Below are 26,432 nucleotides of genomic sequence, written 5' to 3' on the forward strand. Positions count from 1 at the left end.
AATTATTAGTATTTATGTTTTTTCCATGTTGAGTTTTATTAACTCTTGGTTTCGCATGTAAAGATAAACTAACCTCTGATATACGTTAATAAACATCAGTGGTAATGGATTAAAAAGCCAGGTCTCTCCATGTAATCAGTCATTCTTGAATGGTTCTTATAAAGCCAAATCAATGGATGTTCATCATCTATTGATTTACTCAATATGATAGCTATTATTAATGCATTATACTCAATAAGACTGTAACTTACCACCTGCTTGTGAGATGTCAGTTTCAATCGAAAAATCAAGCTTGTTCTGCGCTATTTGTATTCAACCATATTTGGTATTATAATGTGCCATTTATTTTTTTATGTTTTTTTTTTCATTCAATCGTTCATTATGTTGCAACACCCTTATACACATCCCAATACATAGGGGAGGGGGGGTTCTTATCTAGATTGGGGCAATAAAATACTCAGTATGACCTACATTCCCGATCACTATTCCCTGGGATATGATTTAAAAAGTATATTATTATCCACATGAACAAAACTTTAAAGTACCAAGATTAATTAAATTTGATTGTTTGAATTGGTTAAGTGGAAACTTACACATGCATATATGTCTTAAAATTTAAGAAAATGGGATTTAATTTTTTAACGAAAAAGACTTCCAAATGTGTAGTTTTGGTTGTAGTGGGGCAAAACTTAGCAAACATGTGTGAAAAATCAGCAAAACTTAGCTAAATCCCAATGGCATCAAACAACTAAAGAAGATGTATCTTCCCTTTGAAGGTGTAGTTGTCTTTGGGAACCAACAGATTGTTAGCATTTAATTTTTACGGGCGAAAAGCGTTGGCAAATTTAATTAATTAGTTTTGTATATATATTTTTGAAGTTCCACGTGGCAACACTGACAAAAAACAACATATGGCACAATAACACACAGCACTGGCACAATATATGGAATAACAACAACACTGATGGGGCCATACAGCTGAAGAAGGTGTTGCTTTCCTTTGAAGCCGTTTTTGTCTTTGGGAATCAACATATTGTTAGCATTTAGTTTTACGGGCGAAAAGTGTTCGCAAATTTAATTAATTAGTGATGCTTATTAATTTTGACGGTTTAACATGGCATCATTGACTAAAATATGATTCTAGCCTAAAAACTTCAAAATTTAGAAAGAGCCAAAAGAGATATCTTAGAAAATCGTGATTTCGGTACTTACGTATTATAGCGACCACATTAAAGAAGCTCGATCTGATCTGTCTGCGTAAAACTGGTTTGGCTGTCTGCATTCGGAGACATTTAGCTGAAGCACAATGGGATACACTACTATAAAGGTATATTTTAATTGAATATCAAAAAGTTCGTGGTAACGAACTGCAAGTAAGAAGCGAATAGGCTCAATAGTAACCGTAACTCTAAAAAACGGAATTTTGATATCAGTAGATAATCAGAAGAATTGGATTTTTACGCTAATTTCAAATATATATGTTTCATCAAGTTTAGGATTACCCATCAAAAGTTACGAGCCTGAAGAAATTTGCCTTGTTTTTGAAAAAAGGGGGAAATACCGGGTTACGTGGGAGGATCTTTCCATGGAGGATGCTTCTTTGGGGGAAGGAACATTTCTATGAAGGGGCCCCGGATTTCCCAGCATTATTGAAAAAACGATCGGAAATTAAATAAAAAAAAACATGTTTTTTCAACTGAAAGTAATGAGCAACATTAAAACTTAAAATGAGCAAAAATTATTACGTATATGAGGGGGTCCGCCCCCTAGTCAATACCTCGCTCTTTACGCTAAAGTTTTTTTTAGTTCTTTCAAAAGAGCTACCTATTCTAATTAACCGGCCTTTGTGATTCAGGGATTTTTGATTCGAACAAAATTCGAACTTTAGCGTAAAGAGCGAGGTATTAACTAGGGGGCGAACCTCCTCATACGTGATAATTTCTGCTCGTTTTAAGTTTTAATGTTGCTCCTTACTTTCAGTTGAAAAAACTTGTTTTTTTATTTAATTTAATATATATAGAGTTCTTTTTTTAGTTTAGGTATTTAGTTGCTTGTGAATTATATGGTACACATTCGAGAAGTGAAGTTAGGTTAATCCTAATAAAATGTGAAAAAATATGAGGAAAATACAATACTTCAGTTACAAAAATATGAAAAATACAACAAAGAATTATGGTAAGGGACCGCACAGAACGTATTATACTAAATACATAACCTAACCCAACCAAAATACCATCTTTATATAGTATATATTTAATCAAAATATACCTACAGCGTAGATTTCAACTGAGCCTAAGCTAATTTTCTTTAGATACTGACATGTATAAACCGGTCATTTGTCTGATAGGTGATTCAAATTCTCGAGTGTGTGCCATATAATACACAAGTACCGGTGTTTAATATAACGCGTTCTGGTCGGTCTGCTTTCCATAATTCTTTGTTGAAGCTTCAATGATTTGGTTACTAAAGTATTATACTTTCATGATATTTAGATATATTTCATTAGGATAAATCTAAATTCACTTCTTGCGTGGGGTCGCTATAATACACAAGTACCGTGATTTCTTGATATGAACAGATGGATAGGGTACGTTCAAAAAATAAAAGATGTTTTTAAACTAGTGTAGGTGACACTATAGTTTGAAATTAAGTGAAAAAGATTATTATGTCACCGAGAAGAGAGGAGGTGGGATTAAAAAAAAAAAAAAAAAAGATAGGGCACGTTCTGCGGATGAAGGATGACATATGGCCGAAAATTGTCCTTTTCGGCCAACCGTCTAGGGCTAAGCGGAAAGCAGGTCGTTCTCGTCTGGGGTGGGAGGTTGTCATAAAGAAAGATTTAAAGGAAATGGGAACTTCCTGGGAGGGCGTAGAGAGGGAGGCTTCGAATAGATTGGGACGGAGGAGGAGCGTGCATAGCTGTGTTGGCCTCAGGTGGCTTGGTGCTACAGTGAGTTTTTAGTAGTAGTAGTAGTAAGGTACTTATGTACTATCTGTAACATACGTGCCATATTTTATAGGGAAGATGCATAAGAAACTAGTCAAGCGGGTTTCATTCAATAGACAATTGGACTGGAAACCATGGTTTGTCATTGCGTTTACAATATTTAAACTATTGTTGTTGTGTTTTTTTTCTGGGGGGGGGGGGGGTTAAGGGTAAAAAAGGTAGCTAGGTTGGATTAGGTTAGGTTACGTGTTTAATATATGCTGTGCTTTACCCCCCACCCTCACCACCTATGTGCAAATATATAGCCGAAATTTGTTTCTAAACTATTATATTTTCATCCTATTTTGTTTTATTTCATTAACATTAACCAAATTTCATTTTTCGCTTGTGTTACAGATAGTACCGAGCGTAAAAATGCTTTTAATTGGATACTTAACATTGACTTTGTCTGAAATATTTTGGTTAGGCTCTCTTAGAGGACAAATATCCCCCGTTCAGGCGTACGTCCAATTTCCTTTGCCTCCGACCCTGCTTCTTGTACCAATCAGAGTGTTGTCGGTTCTTTCGTCTTGCCTCCTGTTCTGCATCTGTGCCCTTTGGCGTCACGGTTTGAGAAGCTCTCAACTTTTAAATTTGTCATTGAAAAATGTTTCAAGGCGATGGACAGGGGAAATATGTAGAAATTTGATTGTTCTGGCCAGTCTCGTTCCCCTCCCTTGTCTAAAAAGATGCTTAAAAAGCTACGTAGGATTACAAATGATGACGAACATCTGTGTCTTCCTCTCTATTCTACGGAAACTGTGATCAAGCTGATTAATTATCTTAATCCGACATATCCGGTTTTCAAACTTAAATGCCCGTTTAGATTTTTTTTTTTTGTTATTAGTTTCAAACTTAAATGCCCGTCTTTTTTGTTTTTTTTAAGATCTTAAGTTTATCACATGTCGTTATATTTTAATATTAAATAAAAAAAAGTTTTCAACTGAAAGTAAGGAGCAATATTAAAACTTAAAACGAACAGAAATTATTACGCTATGAGAAGGTTCGCCCCTCGTCAATACCTCTCTCTTTACGCTAAAGTTCGACTTTTGTTCCAATTCTTTAAGAATGACCCCTGGATCACAAAAGCCGCTTAATTAGAATAAATATCTCTTACAAAATTACTTAAGATGATTTGGTGTAAAGAATGAGTATTGACGAGGGGGCACACCCCCTCATATACGTGACAACTTATGTTGTTGCAAAATTTTTATGGCGTTCCTTACTTTCAGTTGAAAAAACTTGTTTTTTTTTTTAATTTAATTTCTGATCGTTTTTAAATAATGCTGGGAAAACCGGCCCCCCCTTCGTGAGAAATTTTCTTCCCCCGTGAAAAATTTCTCCATGGAAAGATTCCCCCACGCATCCGTGTTCTTTCTTCTTGCAAAAAATACAAAATTCCACATTTTTGCAGTTAATGTTAGTGGGTCAAAAATAAATTTTTAATTATTATTATAGGAGCTTGAAACCTCTACAGTAGGGTTCTCTGATACGAAAAAATTGTATGGTGTGTTTTTCATTAAGACTATATGACTTTTAAGGGGCGTATCCTCCTTTTTTTCGAAAATAAGGCAAATTTTATCAGGCTTGTAACTTTTGATTGGTAAGACTAATTTGATGAAACTTATATATTTAAAATCAGCAGAAAAATCTTATTCTTTTGATGTATCTATTGGTATCAAAATTTCGTTTTTTAGAGTATCGGTTACTGTTGAGCCAGGTCGCACCTTACTTACAGTTCGTTACCACAAACTGTTTGACCATAATTCTGTTAAACAATGCACTGTTTTAATAGGAAGATTCGAAGGATATCAGGGACATCATTTATGGGAAATATTCCGATTAAACGATTGAGGGATAAACATTTTTTTTGGAACTAATAGGATTACTTCAGAGCGTAGACAGTAGTTAAACCATATCTGAGAACAAAAATAATCCTGCTAAAGTCTCAAGGCCGTGTCCAGGGGGAGGGGGGTTAAGTGGTTTAAATCCCACCCACACTCCCGAAACTTTTGCTCGACTTTTAAAAATATAACAAAAGTGCATATAAATAAATTTTGGTGCGGTTTTTAGTTTTTTGTCCCTCCCCGGAAAAAAATACCTTCCCGTGAACAAAAGTCTTGCGGACTTGTTAAGATACGGACTTGTAAAATATATTTGGCTATGACTTTTATAATCCATTTCAGACACGCATGTAAGAATTTTTCATGGTCGGGGTGTTTTGCGGGTGAAAAAAGATTAAAAAACGCAGAAATAAGCAAATTATATGAAAAAAGGAAGAAAAATACTGAGACCTCTGGCAGGTCAAATACCTGACCCCACCCCTTTGCAAACGTGCTGGGGATCTACAGATAAATTAGGGTGTCCTGGCTTGATGTTTATGCTCAGATGGTCGTCAGGTAAATGGAAGTTCTCTTTGGTGCTCCTCAATTCAATCTAGTTGTTTTTCATTTGTGTTTCTGAAAAAATAATCTTCATAATATCACATCTCCATTCAAAGACACAATCAGTCCTAAATGTTTTATTTATAAGAATAAAACTTTACCTGTAATACACTAGTTATAAAAAAAGCAACTAAATGAACTTCTATCACGCTAAAGTATTTTTCCTGTTTTTGTGCCAACAATTCTTCTGAAGCTGACTTCAAAGGACTTAGAGAGGGTTGTGTTTTTGTTTCATCCCGTCTTTGAAATAATAGATTTGGTAGAGGGATGTAACATAATCCATCAAAATATGCGCAATCAGGTTTTAAATAATATGTTTTGTGGTTGCAAAATGAGATGCTTTTCTTGCCTGTTTTCGTAAAGCTCTTTTTGATTAGATCTGCGGCACTTCAAGGTGGTATGTTAGGTTGTGTAATCTGGACTGAATTGTCCCATTTTTTAAACAAAATTATCAAACGCGCTTTTGGTTTTAGGTTACATAACGTTGTTTGGTACTGTTCTTATAACCGGGCTCTTTTATATAGTGCTAGTTTTGTTAATGCTAATGAAATAAAATAAAATAAAATGAATATATAATAGTTTAGAAACAGATTTGGGCTATATATTTGCATATTAGGGAGGTGGGGGGGGGGTCGGGATGGCAAAGCATACCATATATTAAATATTTAACCTAACTTAAGTTAGGTACCTCTCCCCCCCACAAAACCCCAAAAAACAACAGTTTAAATACAGTTCGTGCGTTTGTTTACATTCCATGAATAATGGTGAAACTATATAAATAACCCGTTTCGATTTACGAGTATTTCGTGGCTGATATGCATTGACGTATTCAAGAAAGCCTGGTTAATAGTATTCATGATATACTTTTTGCCAAAATAGTTCATTTTTGGTGACAATTTATTCACTTATTATACTTCTGTTTGCCCCACAGGTGCGTATGGAGGGTTAGATCCTTGGCTTTCCCCAAAATGTCAACAATTTCTACGATTTCTATATATTTTCATCCACCCTTTTTCTAATTTGCCGTTCTTCAAGGGGTTTTAAAAACTGCTAGCCCTCCAATCTTGCTTATGTGTGTTGAACAATGTATTGTTAATTTTTGTATAACTGCGGAAGGTCTAGGCATAACTAGGAAATATCTGTTGGGAGGGGGTCAAATCTTGATTAGGTTTGTCATTATATTTGTATACATTTTTTTAACCGTTAAATTCTAAGGAATCAAATGACTTATGCACATCTATATCCAACTAGAACAGGGACTTGTGCTTGTAAGGTTCCTGCTTGTGCCTGACCTGGAGTTTTCCCTTAATTCCGCTTCTAATCTTTAGACATTTCTGAGTAGCATGGGCGTCGACTGGTAGATTTTCTTCCCTCTAGATTTTGAAAAATACCTTTTTTGGGTGTTTTCATTGGAAAATGCCTCTTTTGGTATTTTCATTGACAAAATTAAAAAAAAAATCACCCCTAGATGTTGAAAAATACATCCCCCTCCCTACATTTTGGTGAATTGACGTCACTACAGGGATGCCCTATGGGATAGACCAAGTTATCTATGATATCTCATAAGGTTTAGAAACTCGTAAATATGGTTACTAAGAACCAGAATATTGCACAAAAAGTCATCTTTTCCCCGCAGTTTTGACCCTCTTTAAGGAAATACTTGGCTTCGCCAAGAGAAAAAAACAAACAAATAGAAGTTGCTCTTGCAGTATGCATTTATGGCACTAGAGATGTTGACAAATAGAGTACATTTGTAACATAGACAATATAGCTCGGCATTCTGTTGCATAATTGCTCCGCTTAAGAAAAACTTCTGATTCGTAATTTTTAAGCCATTCAACTATTCTTGCTTCTCCTTCGCTTTTCCAGTCATTGCAATGACTTCGTATTTTTCTCTCTTTTCGAAGTGACTAAAATGGTGACATTAAATGCTTCCTTTTGTTCGGCATTATCATCGATTTTGGGGTTTTCGGTTCGTCACGGACCCGTACCCTGGATTCTATCTAACCCATGCTGATTTCATACCACCCGTGGGTGTGAATGTCTATTGTCCGTAAATTGCACCTTCATTAAGAGGTATGTCACTTAATAATAAAATTATAAAGGCAATTTTCTACCTGAAATTTTAATGGGCAAATTTTTTTTCTTCGTTGGTGCATATGACTGTTTGGCATATGACGGTTTAATATCTACTAATTTTTCGCAATTTGAAACGCGTTTTATGAGGGAAGTAATAAATGTTAAGGAACTTTGCCCGGCGGGTATCAACATGCGCGTTAAATATTATGTTTCATTTGGGGTTTACAATAGCCGAATATCGAAGCAAGCATAATGTTGGTTGTCGTAAAAACGGTTCTATTAATTACTAGTCTGTTTATGCTAGGGAAACAACATAGAAGAAATAAGACATTTGAGAAGTTTCCTAAATAGTGTATATTTCAACGTAGATGTAATAAACGCGAAATTAAATTTGCTTCTTGATTATAGGGTTTCTAACTCCCCATGTTTTGACACCGAATTGATTAAAAAAAAAAAAAAAAAAAAAAAATATTTTAACAAAAAATTATTTACTTCTTCTTTAAAAAAAAAATCTAGATAGGTAATATTCAAACGTCTGAGTCCGGAAATGCAAACAGCGAATATTGCATTATTTTTCATTATTATCATTACTTATGGTTAAATTTGAAATAATTTAAGAAAAATCAAGATAAAATATTTCGGGAGATCTATTGACTGCAGAACTAAGTTGGATAAAAATTTGACGAAAATACTGATGACTATGGAGAAGTTGGTGGCTTTCAATGACATTTTGTCCGTGACAGTTGACTTCTATAATGAAAATGTTTTCTAGTAAGAACAATTTTCGTATAACCATTTTTCAGTAAAAGGACAGTCATGTGTGCCCAGAGGTTCGAACCTTAGGGAGAGGGGAGTATCTAAAGCTTTTATCCAAGGTAAGAGGGTCAAAACATAACAAACTACATTTTAGCTCACTTATTTTTCAAATTTTCCACCGCGTGTCATTTGGAGAGTTCTTAGGGAGGAATCGAAGAAACTTGTACGCAAATACTGTATTGTGTTTCAGATCTCAGTAGAGAAAAGGCTTACGCAATATTTTGCAGCTTGAGCCTGTGTAGGCTATGAGACTAAAAATCAGATTAACTATAAATGGACCAAATTAAGTTTCATTGCTTGGGGGTCTTTTGAGGGTCTGGGTTTCTCTAATTTATTTTAGAAAAGTGTTTCACTTTCTTGATGGTCTGTACTTCTCCTTTTGCTTTGAATTTTTACCCTTGCTAGTACTAAAACTAATGCTACTACTAAGAACTTGCTGCAGCACCAAGCGACCTGAGGCCAACACATCTGTGTCATCTTCTCCTCCGCCCACTGCTAATTATGTATGAAAGTCAAGACATACCCACCATATGATGTTTTGAGCTGGGACAGCTTGCTCTGCGCTGGTGTCCAAAAACCTCCATTATATCACCTTTATGAAAATATTAGAATTATCATAACTGATAATGCATGATTCAGCTGAGCTTACATGAGCGCCTTATTATATACGCGGCTTATGGGATATACCAATATGGAAAAAGAAAATGTGTAAGTTCTATTCCAGAACTTACGAATATTACGTTTTGAAGTCACTTGTTGTGCTTTATAAGATGACAATATAATAACTTTTAATTATTACCCACACGTATCAAAATTATGTATAATGGAGTAAAACATTAAGAAGGAAGAACAAAAAAACAACAGAATGACACAAAAAACACTAATAAAATAATCGGATCAGACCATTATAACACGATGAGTGCAGACACGCCGTTTCTGGCAGCCTGTAGTCACTTTAGTGTTGATCAATCAACCTTTCAGTAATTAAATAAAAAAAAACAAGTTTTTTAAACTGAAAGTAAGGAGCGACATTAAAACTTAAAACGAACAGAAATTATTCCGTATATGAAAGGGGCTGTCCCCTCCTCAACGCCTCGCTCTTTACGCTAAAGTTTTTTATTGTTTTAAAAAATAAAGTTGTGAGACAGAGTCAAACTTTAGCGTAAAGAGCGAGGCGTTGAGGAGGGACAGCCCTTTCATATACGGAATAATTTCTGTTCGTTTTAAGTTTTAATGTCGCTCCTTACTTTCAGTTTAAAAAACTTGTTTTTTATTTAATTTCTGATCGTTTTTTAGTTAATGCCGCTTTTATTTGCGTAAAAATTTTACTTTTCTTTTTTTGAATTGATGTCTTTACAAATTAACTTACTTAACTAACTTCTATATTTGTATATTATTCTTCTGGCAAAAAATACAAAGTTGCAGATTTTTGCAGATATGAGCTTGAAACCTATGTAATAGGGTTTTCTGATACGCTGAATCTGACGGTGGGATTTTCATTAAAATTCTTTCACTTGTAGGGGATGTTTCCCCCTCTTTAAAAAATCGAGTAAATTTTCTCAGGCTTGTAGCCTTTGATGAGTAATACTAAACTTAATAAAATTTATATATTTAGAATCAGCATTATAAACAAATTCTTTTGATACATTTATTGACATCAAAATTCCGTTTTTAAAAGTTTCGATTACTATTGAGACGTATCGCTTGTTTTTTATTGTTTTTTTTTATTACGTATATGTTATTACGTATACGAGGGGGTTCTCCCCATATTCAATAACACCCACATTACGTTAAAAGTAAAAAAAAAAAATTTGATTAAAAAACCCCAGAAAAACAAACGCACTTTAAATATAATAGAGATCTATTTTTAAATCAATAAAAAAAACTGTAACGTAAAGAGCGAGGTTTTGACTTGGGGGAGAACCCCCTTACATACGTTATAATTTCTGTTCGTTTTAAGTTCTAATATTCCTTCTTACATTTCAGTTGAAAAAACTTGTTTTTTTTTATTTAATTTCTGATCGTTTTTTAAATAATGCTTGGAAATCCGGCGCCCCCTTCATAGAAATGTCCCTTACCCCAAAGAAACATCCTCCACGGAAATATTCTCCAGAGTAACCCCCTCCTCTAGCCCCCCCCCCCTCCAGAAAAAATCCTTCCTGAATATGTTTGTATACTTCCAAATAACCAATAAATAATGCTGGCAAGTCCGGCACCCCCTTCATGGCAATTTCCCTTCCCCAATGAAAACTTACTTCATGAACAGATCCTCCAACATAACCACCGACCCACCCTTCCCTCCCACTACGAGAAAAAAACCTCCTGAAAACTTCTGTATACTTCCCAATAACCAATATTATATGTTAACATTGGGTAAAGTTCATAACTTTTAGCCCTCCCTCTGGGAACTTCGGGGATTAAGTCATCCTAAAAGACATATTTATCATATTTTCGACCATGCTGAACAAAATGGCTATCTCAAAATTTTGATCGGGTGACTTTGGGAAAAAAATGAGCGTGGGAGGGGGCCTAGTTGCCTTCCATTTTTTCTGTTCAATGAAAAAGGGAACAATAGCTTTTAATTTACATTCAACTTAGTCCTCCCACGATATTCTAGGACAATTGGGTCGATAAAATTACCCCTGGGAAAAAAAAACAAAAAAAAACAAACAAATAAACACGCACCCATGATCTCTCTTCTGGCAAAAAATATAAAGTTCCACATTTTTGCAGATAGGTTCTTGAAACCTCTACTGTAGGGCTCTCTGATACGCTGAATCTGATGGTGTTATTTTCATTAAGGTTATATGACTTTTAAGAGGTGTTTCCCCCTTTTTTCAAAAATCAGGCAAATTTTCTCAGGCGCGTAACTTTTGGTGGGTAGCACTAAACTTGATGAAAGTTATATATTTGAAATCAGCATTGAAATCTGATTCTTTTGATGTATCTATTCGTATCAAAAACCCGTTTTCTAGAGTTTCGGTTACCATTGAGCCGGGTCGCTCCTTACTTACAGTTCGTTACCACGAACTGTTTGATATTCATCAGGTCAACCTTTTTTAATTATTGCAGCAGCCTAGTATTATTGCCTTGTTTCCCCATGAGATGCTAAATGGCAATGGAATTTCTTGCATTAGAATCAGTATTTGCTTATTTGTTTATGGGTAACCCTTCCATAAGCTCCGAATCCCACAGTAAACAAAATTGGGTATAGAAGTCATTCATCTACCAACACATCAGTAGGAATCGTTTTATTCTCTTTTCTTGATTCCTTGAAAGTAGACTTGCCACTTGATTTCTTTTTTTCCTGCATAAAATCGATTCGGTTGTCAGAATTTGTCTCAGCCTAAAGACCACGCAATTCATATGCAATCACTTGCAAAACTAATGTAAGTTATGCCTAGCATGCTATCTTTAGTGATAGTTGAAACGTGATGATGTGACTAATCAGAGGCAACGCTGTAGTGTTGCCTATAGTAAAGGCCATGCAGCTCCAATGTTTTATTATTTATTTATTATTTTTTTTCCCAGAGGCACTTCATATGGAAGGGGTCGTAGAAACTTCAAAGGGGCTCATTCGATTGGAAATCGAGAGTTCTAGTGCCCTTTTTAATAGTCGAAAATGATTGGAGGGCAATAAGCCCCCCCCCCCACGCCCATCATTCCACAAACACATCCAATCAAAATTTTGAGATAGCCAATTTGTTCAGCGTTGTTGATTTCCGGATTGAAAATACATTTTTGAGGAGGACACTCCCCCACAACCCTTAGGGCAAGAGTTTTAAGTTATGCCCTGGGGGTATATAAGGATTTTATAGAAGACGTTGTCGTAGAAATTTCAAAAAAGGCTCATTCAATTGGAAATTCAAAGGGCTAGTGCCCTTTTTAATAGTCGGAAGTGATTGAAGGGCAACTAGCCCCTCCCCCCACGACCATCCTTCCCCCAAACACATCCAATCAAAATTTTGAGATAGCCATTTTGTTTAGCGTAGTGGATTTCCGGATATAAAATATGTTTTTGAGGAAGACACTCCCCCACAACCCTCAGGGCAAGAGTTTTAAGTTATGCCCTGGGGGTATATAAGTATATTATTGAAGGCATTGTCTTAGAAATTTCAAAAAAGGTACAGTATATTAGAAATTCAAAGGGATAGTGCTCTTTTTAATAGTCAAAAGTGATTGGAGGGCAACTTGCCCCCCCCCACGCCCTTCAGTCCCCCCAACACATCCCATCAAAAATTGAGAGATAACTCTTTTGTTGAGTGGAGTCTATTTCCAGATAATAAATATGTTTTGAGGAGAATACTTCCCCAGAGCACTTAGTGCAAGGTTTTAAAGTTATGCCCTGAGGGCATATAAGGTTTTTATAGGAGGTGTTGTCGTAAAAAGTTCAAAACAGGTTCATTCGATTGGAAATTCAAAGGGCTAGTGCTCTTTTTAATAGTCGAAGGTGATTGGAGGGCAACTAGCCCCCCCACGCCCATCAGTCCCCCAACCACATCCACTCAAAATTTTGAGATAGCCATTTTGTTCAGCGTATTTGATTTTCCGATAGCAAATATGTTTTTGAGGAGCACACTCCCTCACAATCCTCAAGGCATGGGTTTTAAGTTAGACCCCGGGGGCATATAAGGTTTTTATAGAAGGTGGTGTCGTAGAAACTTCAAAAAGGCTCAGTCGATTGGAAATTCAAAGGGATAGTGCCCTTTTTAATAGTCGAAAGTGATATGAGGGCAACTAACCCCCCTCAGACGCCCACCTTTTCCCCAAACACATCCAATCACAATTTTGAGACAGCCATTTTATTAAACGTAGTTTTAAGTTCTGGAAATTAGGTCTTTGAGGATAACAACTTCCACACAGCCCTCAAGTCAAGGGTTTTAAGTTATGCCCACGGGGCATACAAGGTTTTGCATTGAAAGAATTGTCGTATAAACTTCAGAGAAGGTTCATTTGATTGAAAATCGAAAGTTCTAGTTCACTTTTTAAGCGTCAAAGGATACTGGAGGGTAACCAGCTCCCCCCCCTAAACCCTATTTTCCCAAATGCATCCAGTAAAAATTTTAAGATATCTATTTTGTTAAAAATAGTTCAAAGATTATATAAAAAAAATTCCGGTATTGACACAACCCACCAGGACCCCGGGGGCAGGCGTTATAACTTATGCCCTGGGGGCATATTTGGGTCTTATGGAAGGGATGCTCGTATTAACTTCAAAGAGGTATCATTTGATTGGAAATTGAAAGTTCTAGTTCACTTTTTAAGAGTCAAAAGAGATTGGAGGGCACCTAGCCCCCCCCCTCCACGCCTTTTTTCCTCAAACCCATCCGATAAGAACCTTGAGATAGCTTTTTTTAAAATAGTTCAAAGACCATATAACGAAAACTCAGGGGTCAACACAGCCCCCCAGGGCCCGAGGGCAGAGGTTGAAAGTTATGCCCTTGGGGAATATATGGTTCTTATTGAAGGGATGTTCGTAAAAAATTCAGAGATGGCTGATTTGATTGGAAATTGAAAGTTCTAGTTAAGTTTTTTCGAGTCAAAAGTTATTGGAGGGCAGCTAGCCCCCACGCCTCTTTTCCGCAAATACATCCAATAAAAATTTTGAGATAGCCATTAAGTTAAAAATTTCTCAAAAATCAGATAACAAAAACTCAGGTGTCGTCACAACCCCCCAGGGTCCCGTAGCAGGCCCTGTAAGTTTTGCCCTGGGGCATATATTGTTCGCATGGAAGGGATGCTCGAATAAAATTTAGAGAGGGCTCATTTGATTGGTTATTGAAATCCAGCCCTTTTTAAGAGTCAAAAGTGATCAGAGGGCAATTGGCCCCCCAAGCCCTTTTCCCCCAAATACATCTTATAAAAAATTTGAGATAGTCATTTTGTTAAAAATAGTTAAAAAATCATATAAAAAACTAGCTTTACGTATGGTCATTTCGTTAAAAATAGTTCAAAGGCCAGATAAGAAAAACTCCTGTGTCGACACAACCCCCCTCCCCGGCCCGGGGCGGGCGTTGTAAGTATTGCTCTGGGAGCATATATGGTTCTTATGGAAGGTATACCCGTATAAACTTCAGAGAGGGTTCATTTGAATGGAAATTAAAAGTTGTAGTTCATTTTGTCAGAGTGAAAAAGATCGGAGGGCAACTAGCCCCTCCCTCCCTCCACGCCTTTGGGTGTATCGTATAGATAAACCGATCCGATAAAAATTTCAGGTGACCATTTGGTTGAAAATAGTTCAACCATCAGATATTAAAACTCCAGGGTCGACACAACCTCCCAGGGCCGAGGGACAGGCGTTGTAAGTTGTACTCTGGGGATTTATATGGTTTTTTTTTATAGAAGGGATACTCGTATAAACTTCAGAGAGGGCTCATTTGATTGAAAATAGAAAGTTCTAGTTCACTTTTAAAGAGTCAAAAGAGACTGAAGCTTAATCTAGTCCCCCCACGCCCTTTTACCCCAAACCCATCCGATAAAAATTTTGAGATAGCCATTTTGTTAAAAATAGTTCAAACATCAGATAATAAAAACCCCGAGATTGACACAAACCCAGTTTTTCACTTTGATATTGCTACTTTGATATCAATTTTGTTACTTTGATGAATATTTGATTTATTTTTAAAGTTTGATTTTGTAATATGGAATTTTTAAAAACTTGAAACTTTTTGCAATCAAAAACGAACAAAAATTAATTAAAAAAAACTTTCCGAAAAAAAAATTTTTCAAAGAAAATTAAAGGCGATTTTAAATTTAAGCTTAGCAGATACAAATGCCTATTAAAATTCAAACTCAACGCGACCAGAAATTACTATTAAAGAATAAACGAAACCCAAAACGAAAAGAAATTAAATAAACAATCATAGCAAAAACATACAACAAGTAATGATATAAATGAATAAATAGATCTTAAAGCGAATAATGCTTCGATTGATTATGAAAATCAAGCTTAAGACGAAAAAAATATTTTCTTATTGAAATACAAATGAAACTTAAAACGAACAGAAATTAAATAAACAATCAATGCAAACAAACATACAATAGATATTAATGTAAATTAATAAATAAATCTTTAAACGAGTGAAACTTAAATTGAATATTCAAATTAAGCTTGAAACAAACAAAAATCAGCACAAACAAGAGTTTGGGTATGACCTCCTTCTCTCACTGTAAAAGTCTAAAACCTACTGCGTCATTGGCGCTTTACTGAAAACTATATGCGTCTTGAACAGTCTTGGAAAGTATTAACAACATCAAATTGAATATTTGATGTATAATGATATTAATTGTTGTAAGATCCATCAGTTCAAGAATTTATTTCGCTGTAATTGTATTTTATTTTCAATGTTGCGAGAACTGGAAAAGAAAGTATTTGTAATATAATCTGTTTTCAGTTAAGCGCCAATGACGCAGCAGGCTTTGGGTTTTTATTTACAGTTAGGAAAGGAGGTAGTATTCAATCGCTTGTTTGTAGAGAAACTATATTTGTCTTTAAAACTTTAAAAAAAACTACCAAAGTAAACTAAATATTTGATTAATTCTGATATTAGCTGCCGAAAGTTCACCAGTTCAAAATGCTATTATCACTTTAATACTAATTCTTAATATCAATTACCAAAGAAAATGCATGCCATAAAATCAGTTTTCAGTAAAGTACCACAGATGAAGTAGGTTTTAGACTTTTACAGTGAGAGACAGAGGTCATACCCAATCTAAGCATTACTCGTTTTAAGATCTATTTATTCATTTATATTATTACTTGTTGTATCTTTTTGCTATGATTGTTTATTTAATTTCTGTTCGTTTTGGGTTTCATTTATTCTTTAATAATCATTTCTGGTTGTTTTGAGTTTTAATTTTAAAAGGCATTTGTATCTGCTGAGCTTAAGTTTAAAATGGCCTTTACTTTTCTTTGAAAAACCTATTTTTTCGGAATTTTTTTTTTTAATAAATAAAAACAAGAGGCCAGGTATGTGCTCAAGGGGCCCTTTGGGTCCCCTCAAAATACAGTTTTCCTTCTTATGTTCAGTACAGTTCGTCCGCTTTTGGTTATCTACGAACTCAGAACCCCCTCCCCGCCCTAGTAACTTCCTATTTATGTATCTGAATGAATATATTGCAGCCATGAATATTAATTATAGTGATTTTTGAAATCTGACGATACCAGTAATAAAAACAAATGAATCAAGTGAATCCTGATGTTTGTAAAGGGAGGGGGCATTTGGGCCCCGTCCCCCAAATTTCCAGTTTTTCCTCATGTGTTTGTATAATTGGGCTGGTCTTTATTATTGATGAACCCCCCCCCCCCAAAAAAAAAAGAAAATTCTTATGAACCTGAATGAAGATAATGCAGCCATAAATACCTGTCTAAATCCGGACCTTCTGTCAGGCAGCACCAAAAATTCATACCCCGTAAATATCAAGAGCTGGGCACAATATGTGGCGGTTGCACTCAATTTTGTCTTTTTGAATATTGATGTGGCTCTTCGTTCGTGGCCCTTGTGAATGAAATAAGATACTTCGCAATTCCTTGATAGACATATTTTGAAATTTTGAAGCAAAGACAAAAGATAATTTTTTATTCAAGTCTATCGCAGAATTCTCTCAAAAACCAAGTTCACTTAAGAATCTTCTCATTAGCACACATTTTAACTATTCACATTAAATTCTATCGTTTTGTAGGTTGCGTAATTTGTAATAATTTCGAAAGTTGCGTAATTGGTGATATTTCTTGTTATCCTTTAACAGCGTCAAAGTTCGCGGGAATTCTAATCGAGAGAACTGGTCTTTTTTCAAAATATTTGGAAATAACCCACCCGTCACGTAGACTTGTGCAGAAAGTATGAACGTAGTTGTATAGGTAATACATTGTTGTGTGTGGAGTAATCATCATATAAGCTTAAAACTCCGATTCATTTGCTGTACATATACTGTATAGTTCTGCTTCAGCTGTGTTATATAAAAGAACCTGAATGCTTTCACGTTCTTGAAAGGCTGTAGATTCTAGAGCATTCCAAGTAAGAGTCCCAAAGACTATCCTCCATGGACATGCTTGGTTTTAAACGGTTTTAAAGGCCACTTTGTATTTTACAGACATGTTGGAATCAGGTATATTTTGATTAAATATCTAATATATAGAGGTGGTTAAGTCAAGTATTTTGCTGTCTAGGGTAGGCTAATCTACTGCTTAAAATACTTTTACTAGGCCTAGGCTTATACTTTCGCCAGACGTTAGATGGCGTTGGTGATTTCTCTTTGGTACTAGTGCGAGTTTCCACTCTTATCAGTTACCTATACTCTTTGATGTGGTCAGTCGGTCGGTCAGTCACTTACTCAACACAAAATGGAAACAAAATTCTACCTTCAAAATCCCTAAGCTTTATCAAGCTTAATTTCAACCACTGAAATTAAAACATTGTATAGCTTAACTAAAAATGTTATTTTGTCCGGCTCTTAAATGTTGCATTAAATACAACATCGCCGGATATCTAGCATTTACACGAAGGGACACTATATTTCCCCCCTTGACTTCCACTTCTTGGAAACTCATTTCTGAGATCTGAAATTCTTTGTCTTGATGCATGTTTGTTTATTTATATTTTCACGTGGATGATTTAATAGGTGAAATACAAAACCTTCATCCGAACCTTTGTGATAAGGATTGCCGGGGGGGGGTTGTCTTCTTTACCTGCTTCTCCCTTCCAAAAATGTCTGGAAAATGGCTTAAGACATTTTCCCTACACCGCCATTTCTGCGTCCGATGCCTGCCTCGGATACCACATCTAATAAGTCCAATTTTGATTGGACTTATTAGACCACATCTAATAAGTCCAATTTTGATATTCGTAATTTCATTTTTCAATGTTTTTTTTCTTAGAAATTAGCTTCTACCTAGAAATTTGTCTTCTGATGCTAATAGAAGACAAAATAGTTTTGGCTATCAAATACCTTTTTTTTCAAAGCCAATTTGACCAAGTACATGCTAAAATGTCATTTAATAAAAGGTTAATGATAGTCCCTATGATAAAGGATTAAGGAAAGACACAAAATATCTGACACTTCCCTATTCGATAGTTGTTACGTTAAGAACAAAATTAGCAATGTATATTCTTGAATGACATTCCTCTGTTGTTTAGGGGATTTAATCCATTTGGTACTTCTCAACGTTTTTCAGAAGCGAAGAATAACCTGTTTTACATTTACTACACCATATCGACGGCCCCAGAAGCATCTATTGAAACATGGTTTGTAACAGAGTTTGATCATAATATATATATATATATATATATATATATATATATATATATATATATATATATATATATATATATATATATATATATACTTGTAGCAACTAATTCTATGAATCTTTTTCAGGGATTTAACCAATAATGAGCTGACCCGTATAGAGCGGGGGAATTTGGCCCATTTGTCAAGGTTAGAAAGTCTACACCTGAATGGCAACAAAATTAATTTTATTCGTGAAGGAGCTTTTGCCAACCTTGGAGCCTTGAAAATTCTGTGAGTTTCTTTTTTCTTATTTAACTGAGATTCTTTTTTTAAATATATAGTTCGGAGATACTGTAGGCTCGGTATAATTTTTTTTAAATCTTGTTCTTTCTGTATAACAGCTGTAACCAAATGCTTAATGCCAGGGATCCTGATAACCCTTCACCGCCATAACAGGGCAGGCCATTGCACAGCCAAACACCAACTACAAAGGAACTCTCAGATTTGGCACCAATGAAAATTGTTTGCGCCAACTCATGATGACCCTTCTCTCCCTGTACAACTACTATTCATGGTGGCAAAAGGGTTTACTAAGGGAATATTGAACTAAACAAAATTAGTTTGTTTTGAAACTACTACAAATAAATCTCACAACAACGCCAAGGGAAGGCAACAATTCGCCTGATGAAAGATTTAACCCCTTGACTCTCAATGGTTTATTCATCTATAAAAAAAAATCCTATCTCATCATAAAAAAATCTTACTAATAAGCTATATTTCTTCATTAAAAACTACTTCTTTAATTTATTTTAAAATTAACCAATAGGCTCAGCCTCCTGAATGCCAGCTGGAAGAATTTTAAACCAGACAATTCTAAATCAAAACAGGCCAAATTCTTTGCTCAGAACTCGCTCTGAATACATAGAGGAGGAAACACCTTGAAAAGAGGGCTTCAAAAACAGTTTTTTTTTCTTCGCTGCACATCGATATGAGACTGTCTATTGAATCTTTTAAGCAAGGTTTGATATAGGCATAAAACCTCGTAATTAAGCGGATTAAATTACTAGTGGTGCATTATTTTTACTAGTTTGATAATTTTCTTCTATATTATGCACAAAAGGTGGTGACTTCCTTGCAAAAATCGACTAAGGTTTTTGCCGTGTCGGGGAATCTTTCCACTCAAAGCTCAACTGCTCTCCGCTAACGTACTCGCACATCTGCTTCGCACAGTCTCGAGCTTGTTATTACCTGTTCGTGAGATTGTTGTAGCCATTTATTTAATATCATTTTCCAGATAATCCTCTTCTATTGTGGTCCGATAACATGTAAATATTAAAGTACAGAATATGTAAATAAGAAGATATAGAATACTTGAATGCTTTAAATATAAATATCTAGATATCTAGATATGTAGGTGTAAGAGTTGATGACTCTGCCTGCAGAGTGCATGTATAGTTCTTGTCTCAAGGAATCACTTTTCACTCTTAGGTAAGGCCGTATCCGGGGGGGGTGTTTGCCCCCCCCCCGAAATATTTGTCTGACTCGTAAAAACGTAACAAAAATGGACATAAAAAATTTTGTACGAGTTTTTTGAGGTTTTTTTTTGTGTAAAATCCCCCTAAAAGTTTTTTTTGGAGTAAAACCCCCTCCGAAAAAAAAAATCCTTGGTACGGCCTTGCTCTTAGGGACTGTGTCCAATATTCATGAATGTAAATATCAAGTCATTTACTTTTCCTTAACACGTAGATTAGCTCTGTATAATCCTATCTTTGATATGGGCTAGCTTTCTAGTCAGCTCAATTAAGACTGATATAAGCCAATAACTGATTTATAGTCTGACTCTTCTGTAAAATTTTTAGGTTTTCACCATTTTTCTATTATTCGTCAATTGTTCACATATTTGCCTTTTTTTAAGGAGTTACCCTCTTTCTTAAATCCCCCTCCCCCTGAATTAAAATGTGATGCATGTTCCTGTAGTTTCGTATTTTGAAACACTTATATATTTCTAGGTCTCGACTGTTTTTATTTATGCTTTGACTGAACATTTTATTTTTTCTATATTTTTTTTTTACTATTTTCCTATTTTTATTTTATTTTTTATTACTCCGGTTTTCTTATTTATAGAGAGCTTGGAAGAAATCAGATCTCTTGGATAATTGAAGACACAAATAGTATATTCTTTGGTTTAAATTATTTGACAAAACTGGGCTTAGCCGATAATCAAATTAAATCGATTGCTCGTCGAGCTTTTGCTGGTTTGGATTCACTTAAAGTCCTTGATTTATCTGCGAATCCCATCACAACTCTGGAGGATAACCCCTTTGCTGAAATAAGGGTAAGCTTGTATATACATATATTTCTATCATAAAAATGAAGAGAACAATTTAGGCGTATGAAGTCAAAGTCAAGCACTCTCAAAACATCGACCTGGTCACGCCTCAATAAATCTTCAACTTTAGATTGAAGATGAATTTGAATGGATTGGTTAAATGGGAGTTAAATAAAGTCAACTGTCCATCTCCAGATAATGTGTTTTGTGGGAAACTCGTGCGTTTACGGAATATGAGCGAATTTGTGGTAAAAGACTCGCGACAAAACCGGATTCGTATGGGTTGATGTGTTTCAATGCAAATGGAAAGTTAGAATTGGAAAGGTTTAAAGCGGAACTAACCAAGCGGCAAAAATTGAAATAATAGGAAAAAATCTAATTTAGGCAAATAAAATGCAAAAAAGAAAACGCGTGTTGAAAAGCAACTGTTTAAGAAGCACACCGTCCTGAGCTTTAAAAAAAAATAGAATCTAAAAGTAATGCTATGTTTCTTGTTGTTGTGCTTTTTTCTTTTGTTAACACTGGTGTTGCTGTTTGTTAAATATCGTTAAATATTCCATTAGCCTGATGGCCCGTTTCTCAATTACTGTGCTATAATGCTGCTTTTCTGCGTTTCTCGAATTCGGGTGTCTGTAACTTGGAAACGGTAATGGGTAAGATTTCAAATTTGTAGTATATGGACATGGTGAATCGGAGAAGAAAATGTCATTTGAAGCTTGCAAAATTTCCATGTTTCAACAAAACTGGGTAAGCGCGAGATCACATTGTTTATTTTTAATCTGGACTTGAATCGGCGTCTTTATGGAATTCATTAAGTTTATTGCCATTAGAACATCTACGAGAGAGGATTGTTTGATCTCACCAAAATTCATGAGGAATAGCAACTAGTATTCTATTTGGGAATTTCAAGGATTCAGAACAAGTATGATCTCACTGGGGGGGGGGGGTCCTCATAATCCATTGTCAGGAGGTAACTAAATACAGGCGGTTAGAGGAATTCAGCGGAATCTTGCCAACTTTTACTGTTATAGTACTGGTTGTGAGCGATTGATCCGACCTCTATGAGCAAAGGGCTACATTCTTGTCATTCGCATCTATGGGTCGCATCTCAAATAATAATGGAAGGAATTTTAATATGTTATTGAGGATTTGGCGCAAGAAGCAATTGGAGTGTTAGCTATTAGTCTTTGTTTCAGTTTTTGGTTTAGGTACCCTTTCTATCTTTAAATCAACCATTACATGGAAGTGCCATATCCGCAGGAGAGCCGTCATAGAGAAATCCAAGAGTCGGTGGTAACGTATTAAAGGAACATAAATTATTCCGTATTGAGGTGGGTAGCCTCTTCCTGAACCCTCGCTCTTTACGTGTAAGTTTGACTTTTTGTCACAATTTTTTAAGAAACACTGCTCACACCGAAGAATCGTCAAATTTCAACGAGAAGTATTTTGAAAGAACTTTAAGGCTTTGGCGTAAAGAGCAAGGGTTGAGGAAGGGGCAGCCCCCCTTTAATTCGGAATAATTTCTGTTCGTCTAAAGTTTTAATGTTGCTCCTTTCTTTTAAATGATGAAACTTTTTTTTTCATTTAATATGAATAGAGACTGTGCGGATAAAAATGTCTGTGAAAAGAAGCCTTACGTGCTTCCGTTTAATTCTTCGTGTAGAACTTATTTTTGGTTCTCTATTCCACGGGATACATCAAGTGCGAGGTGGAAGATAAATATTTGTACATGAGACATAGTCGCATATGTAGCAATAACAGCGACCCACGGGTAACTGGTACTGCAACACGTTGTGATGCCTTGTCACCGCCTACGAAGGTTTTCTCCCTCGAAACTGTGTCTGTTAAATTTACTTCTAGAAAAATCAACAGACGCTTCTTCGGGGACAACCTCCCTCGGGGACCATTCAAAATGGATATGCAGTGTCTTACAAAACTTTTCTTCACTTACTCAGTGTATAGTGCCTACTTTGGTTGGTAATTCGGCCGTCCTGTTGTTTGTGCTTATTTGCCGTATTGTCTAGCCAACAGTGGTGCAAGTAGACATAACTCATTGAAGGGAAAGTAGTGGATGTACTGGTCGAAAACAGCTATTGATGCCACATCAAATCTTTTACATAGAGTTTGTAAAGGTATCCTATCGGTGCTACAACTTGCCTTTGAGGCCCTAATTTAGATCCTCTGGGGTGGTACCAGTAGAGTTTTAGGAATCCCTGTAGCAGGACTTGGCATTCAATATGCAGAACGGACTTGTACATAGGAATAATCGAGGTGGTTAGTAACATGATCTTAAATCGAAGAATCACAACCAGATATCTCACACGGGAGTATTGGACCCGATCGAGATGTATGTCCCGAAAGAGGTCTGAGGAAGAATGAATTCTCAAAAGTTGAAGTCTGTCAACTCTAGATTGCTTCATCCTTGAAGATAAAGCTTGGATATCGACGCAAGACCTTTGATCAGACGTTCAGCAGCTCTTTAGTCATGGATGCACTGAAATTGACCACCCAGCCATCATGCGCCCTTTCTATTTCCAGGAGATCTGATTTTAAGGACTTTGGAGCTTGTACAGAGTGTTAGTACTCATCGATAGTTGCAGAGACCCTACACGAAAATAAGATTTTTTTAGAAACCCCGAAGAACCTCAAACAGACGATCACAAATTCACTACATTTAAATTCCGTGTTTAGGCAAATCCTCTGCTTTTTTTTTAACAAATGTACTTTCCAGACAGAAAGCAGCCAAGTCTAGTCCGCTCTTAACTTAATGAAGAATACGTAAAAACTTCAAAAACCTACAAAAATGGATTAAAATATGGACTGCATATATAGACATAAGCAAAGTTATTTTGGATATTTTGACTAGTTTTCTACTTAACTGCTTTTAGCGTCCCAAATAGCCAGAGAAACTTGTCAGAGAGAAAACCCTGTTTGAAAAATAAAAAGAACAGACTGAAAAAGCGGAATTAAAAGCAAAGGTACAAAAAATTGAATATTGTCCCATTTCTATTTTTTTTTCAATTATCGTTTCGCGTATTAGTTATATTTTTTAGCGTCTTCCTTTTAATCGGGTTGATGGTCCCGATACAGAAGGCTGTTTAGTGTATGTGTGGCCCAGATATCCTTCATCATTACCTCTCTGCCCCACCACTTATTAAAAGGTTTTTATCCGATTTGTGTTAATCTCTAATGGTATTTTTGTTTTCATTCGATCTACAGTATGCAAGAAAAAACGTCTAGTAAACTAATCACAAAAATAGATAGATTGCAAGCAGGTTTTATTCATTTTGTATTAGGTCTGTGAACCACCTCTGACCTTTTTAGATTAGAACCTAAAGTCTATGATTACCTGAAACCATACACTCCTTAATAATATGCAGATGAAATTACGGTGTCTCTTTGATATTTGCTCTGATCCAGGAGATTCTACATGATTTAAGTAAAACTTATCATCGCGATCACTACGTGTCTGTAAAACAATTCGTGTTTATGACAAAACAGAAATTTTGTCGAAACACCGTGTCTTTTTATGTTTACAAGGGGTTCTGTTTATCAATTCAAATTTTTTTAATGAAAAAAGCTTTTGATTCATATTTTTTTGTGAGCTGTATTTTGTTTATATACACTACTTTGTTTGGTATTTCCTCTTATAACGTCTTTTTTTTTGGCATAGTTTGTCAGGTGTAGAAGAGGGGCAAAAAAGGGAGTGTGAAAAATCCATTTATTAAAAAACAATGGGTTATGCAGTGGCATTAAGTATATTCTCGTGTCATGTGTATTTTGTATTATTTCTGAGATGGGGAAAAGAGAGGATACGACAGCAAACCCCTCCCAAATCCAAAATTAGTGACGATTCAGACAATTTGGGCATTAAATTACACTCTTTGATCCATCTAGCCTCCCCGCACCTACACAATAAACCACTATACCTCCTTCATGATAGCTGATACGCTATTATACATCATTCTGCATAATTCTGTATCAACTAGCCTTGATACAGATAGCTACTTGTCTTTAAGAACGAATGCGCCACCATGTGACATTACTTAGTCTGAAACTGGGAAACTGTATGTGCAGTATTTTGATACTTTTAAATCGACTGGTCATCCATGAATTTTCGATCGATAAAAATATAAAATTCTACATTTTATAGATAAGAGCTTGGAAATTATGCAATAGGGTTCTCTGATGTTCTAAATTTGATAGTGCGATTTTCATCAATATCGCTCTCTTTTTTGGGGGGTGTTTCCTCCCTTTTGAAATTCAGGCAAGTTTTTTCAGACTTGTAGCTTTTGATGGATAACTTGATGGATAAAGTTAATGCATTTTATATATTTAAAATTGACATAAAAAGACAATCTTTTTTAATTTATTCATTTATATCGAAACTCCCTGTTTTAGAGTTTAAGTTTTCGAAACGGCAAAGACTGATTTTCGGGCGAAAAACAATAATCATATAGACGCCCAGATCAGTTTCGTTTCAGAGTTCAGTGAGGTAACATCAAAATTGAATTGGATATTATTCCTGTCTGGATTTATTTTGGTGAGGTCATAATTTATTCCAAATTAGTTGATTACCTAACTTAATATGATTATAAAATGGAATATACTGTGTTTTTAGTTTCACCTATATTTTGATATTTATTTACTCATTATTTGTTTCTGAACCAATATTGAGACTTTTTAATTTGTGGTGAGTGCGATAGCCATGAAAAGCTCCGACGAAATGCCTGAACTTGTATATTCTCCAGTTCTGAATTTTATTCAAAGCAATTTGCTAAGCGGAATTGAGGAGGATATTATTAAAAGACATGGTATGGAGTTTTTTGACGTGAATATAGTCAAAGAAGCTAAAAGTTTACTGTGGCAAATAAGTGCACCTGAATTGGATCGCCCAGTACGTAAAGGGAACAATGCACTTTCTAATCATTTTAGTGACATTATTTCTCTGTTAAGATCTCTTGACAGTAGTGACACTTTTGCACCTATGTTTGTGATAAAGCGACCTACAGAGGTGCCATGTCTCCCTGCAAATGCTTATACTTCTTTACTCTCTAAGTTTAATGAGCTACAACAAGTGGTTGTTGAAATGTCAGGGAAACTTGACAATTATCAGTTGAATTTTCCTCAACTTCTGAAACCTACCCCAGCAATTGACACTCATACAACAGTTATTGTCTCTAAAGTGCCTTCAGATCTGTCTGATCCGATTAAACGCAAATCTGTTCTCGATCAAATAGCTGGGCATGAATTAGTTTGTAGTGTGAAACCTGTTAAAGACAGATGGTATGTCAATATCGATAAATCTGCAACTGAAGATTTTTGTACATCCGTTCAGAACTTTATTACCGGAGCAACAGTTAAAGTACGATCCGAGCGCTTTTTGGGATTCTAAGAGGTTTCCCAGTTGATGTTGACCTTTCAGTTATTAAAAGACTGCAAGGTATAATAAGTGCAAATCGACTGGGCCCGACTATGTCAGTCAAGCTGGAATTTGAAGACTCCTTCACTCAGTCTGCTTATTTTAAAGAAGGAATTAAAGTTGGAT

At 35.5% G+C, this 26,432-nt stretch overlaps 1 protein-coding gene across 4 annotated transcripts in view; it reads left to right on the plus strand.

The window, feature by feature from the left end:
• Window positions 1-26,432, plus strand: part of LOC148947334 (uncharacterized) — a 222,110-nt gene that overhangs the window by 154,318 nt on the left and 41,360 nt on the right. For all 4 annotated transcript variants that reach the window (XM_089097024.1, XM_089097023.1, XM_089097022.1 and 1 more), the window contains 2 exons: window positions 18,703-18,846; window positions 20,680-20,890. In XM_089097024.1, the coding sequence (XP_088953150.1) occupies window positions 18,703-18,846; window positions 20,680-20,890 (355 nt within the window). The remainder of the gene's footprint in view (window positions 1-18,702; window positions 18,847-20,679; window positions 20,891-26,432) is intronic.

Source organism: Artemia sp. Qi Xiang Cuo, chromosome 11 (genome assembly GCF_049724085.1).
Source record: "Artemia sp. Qi Xiang Cuo chromosome 11, ASM4972408v1, whole genome shotgun sequence".
Classification (NCBI taxonomy): Eukaryota; Metazoa; Arthropoda; class Branchiopoda; order Anostraca; family Artemiidae; genus Artemia; species Artemia sp. Qi Xiang Cuo.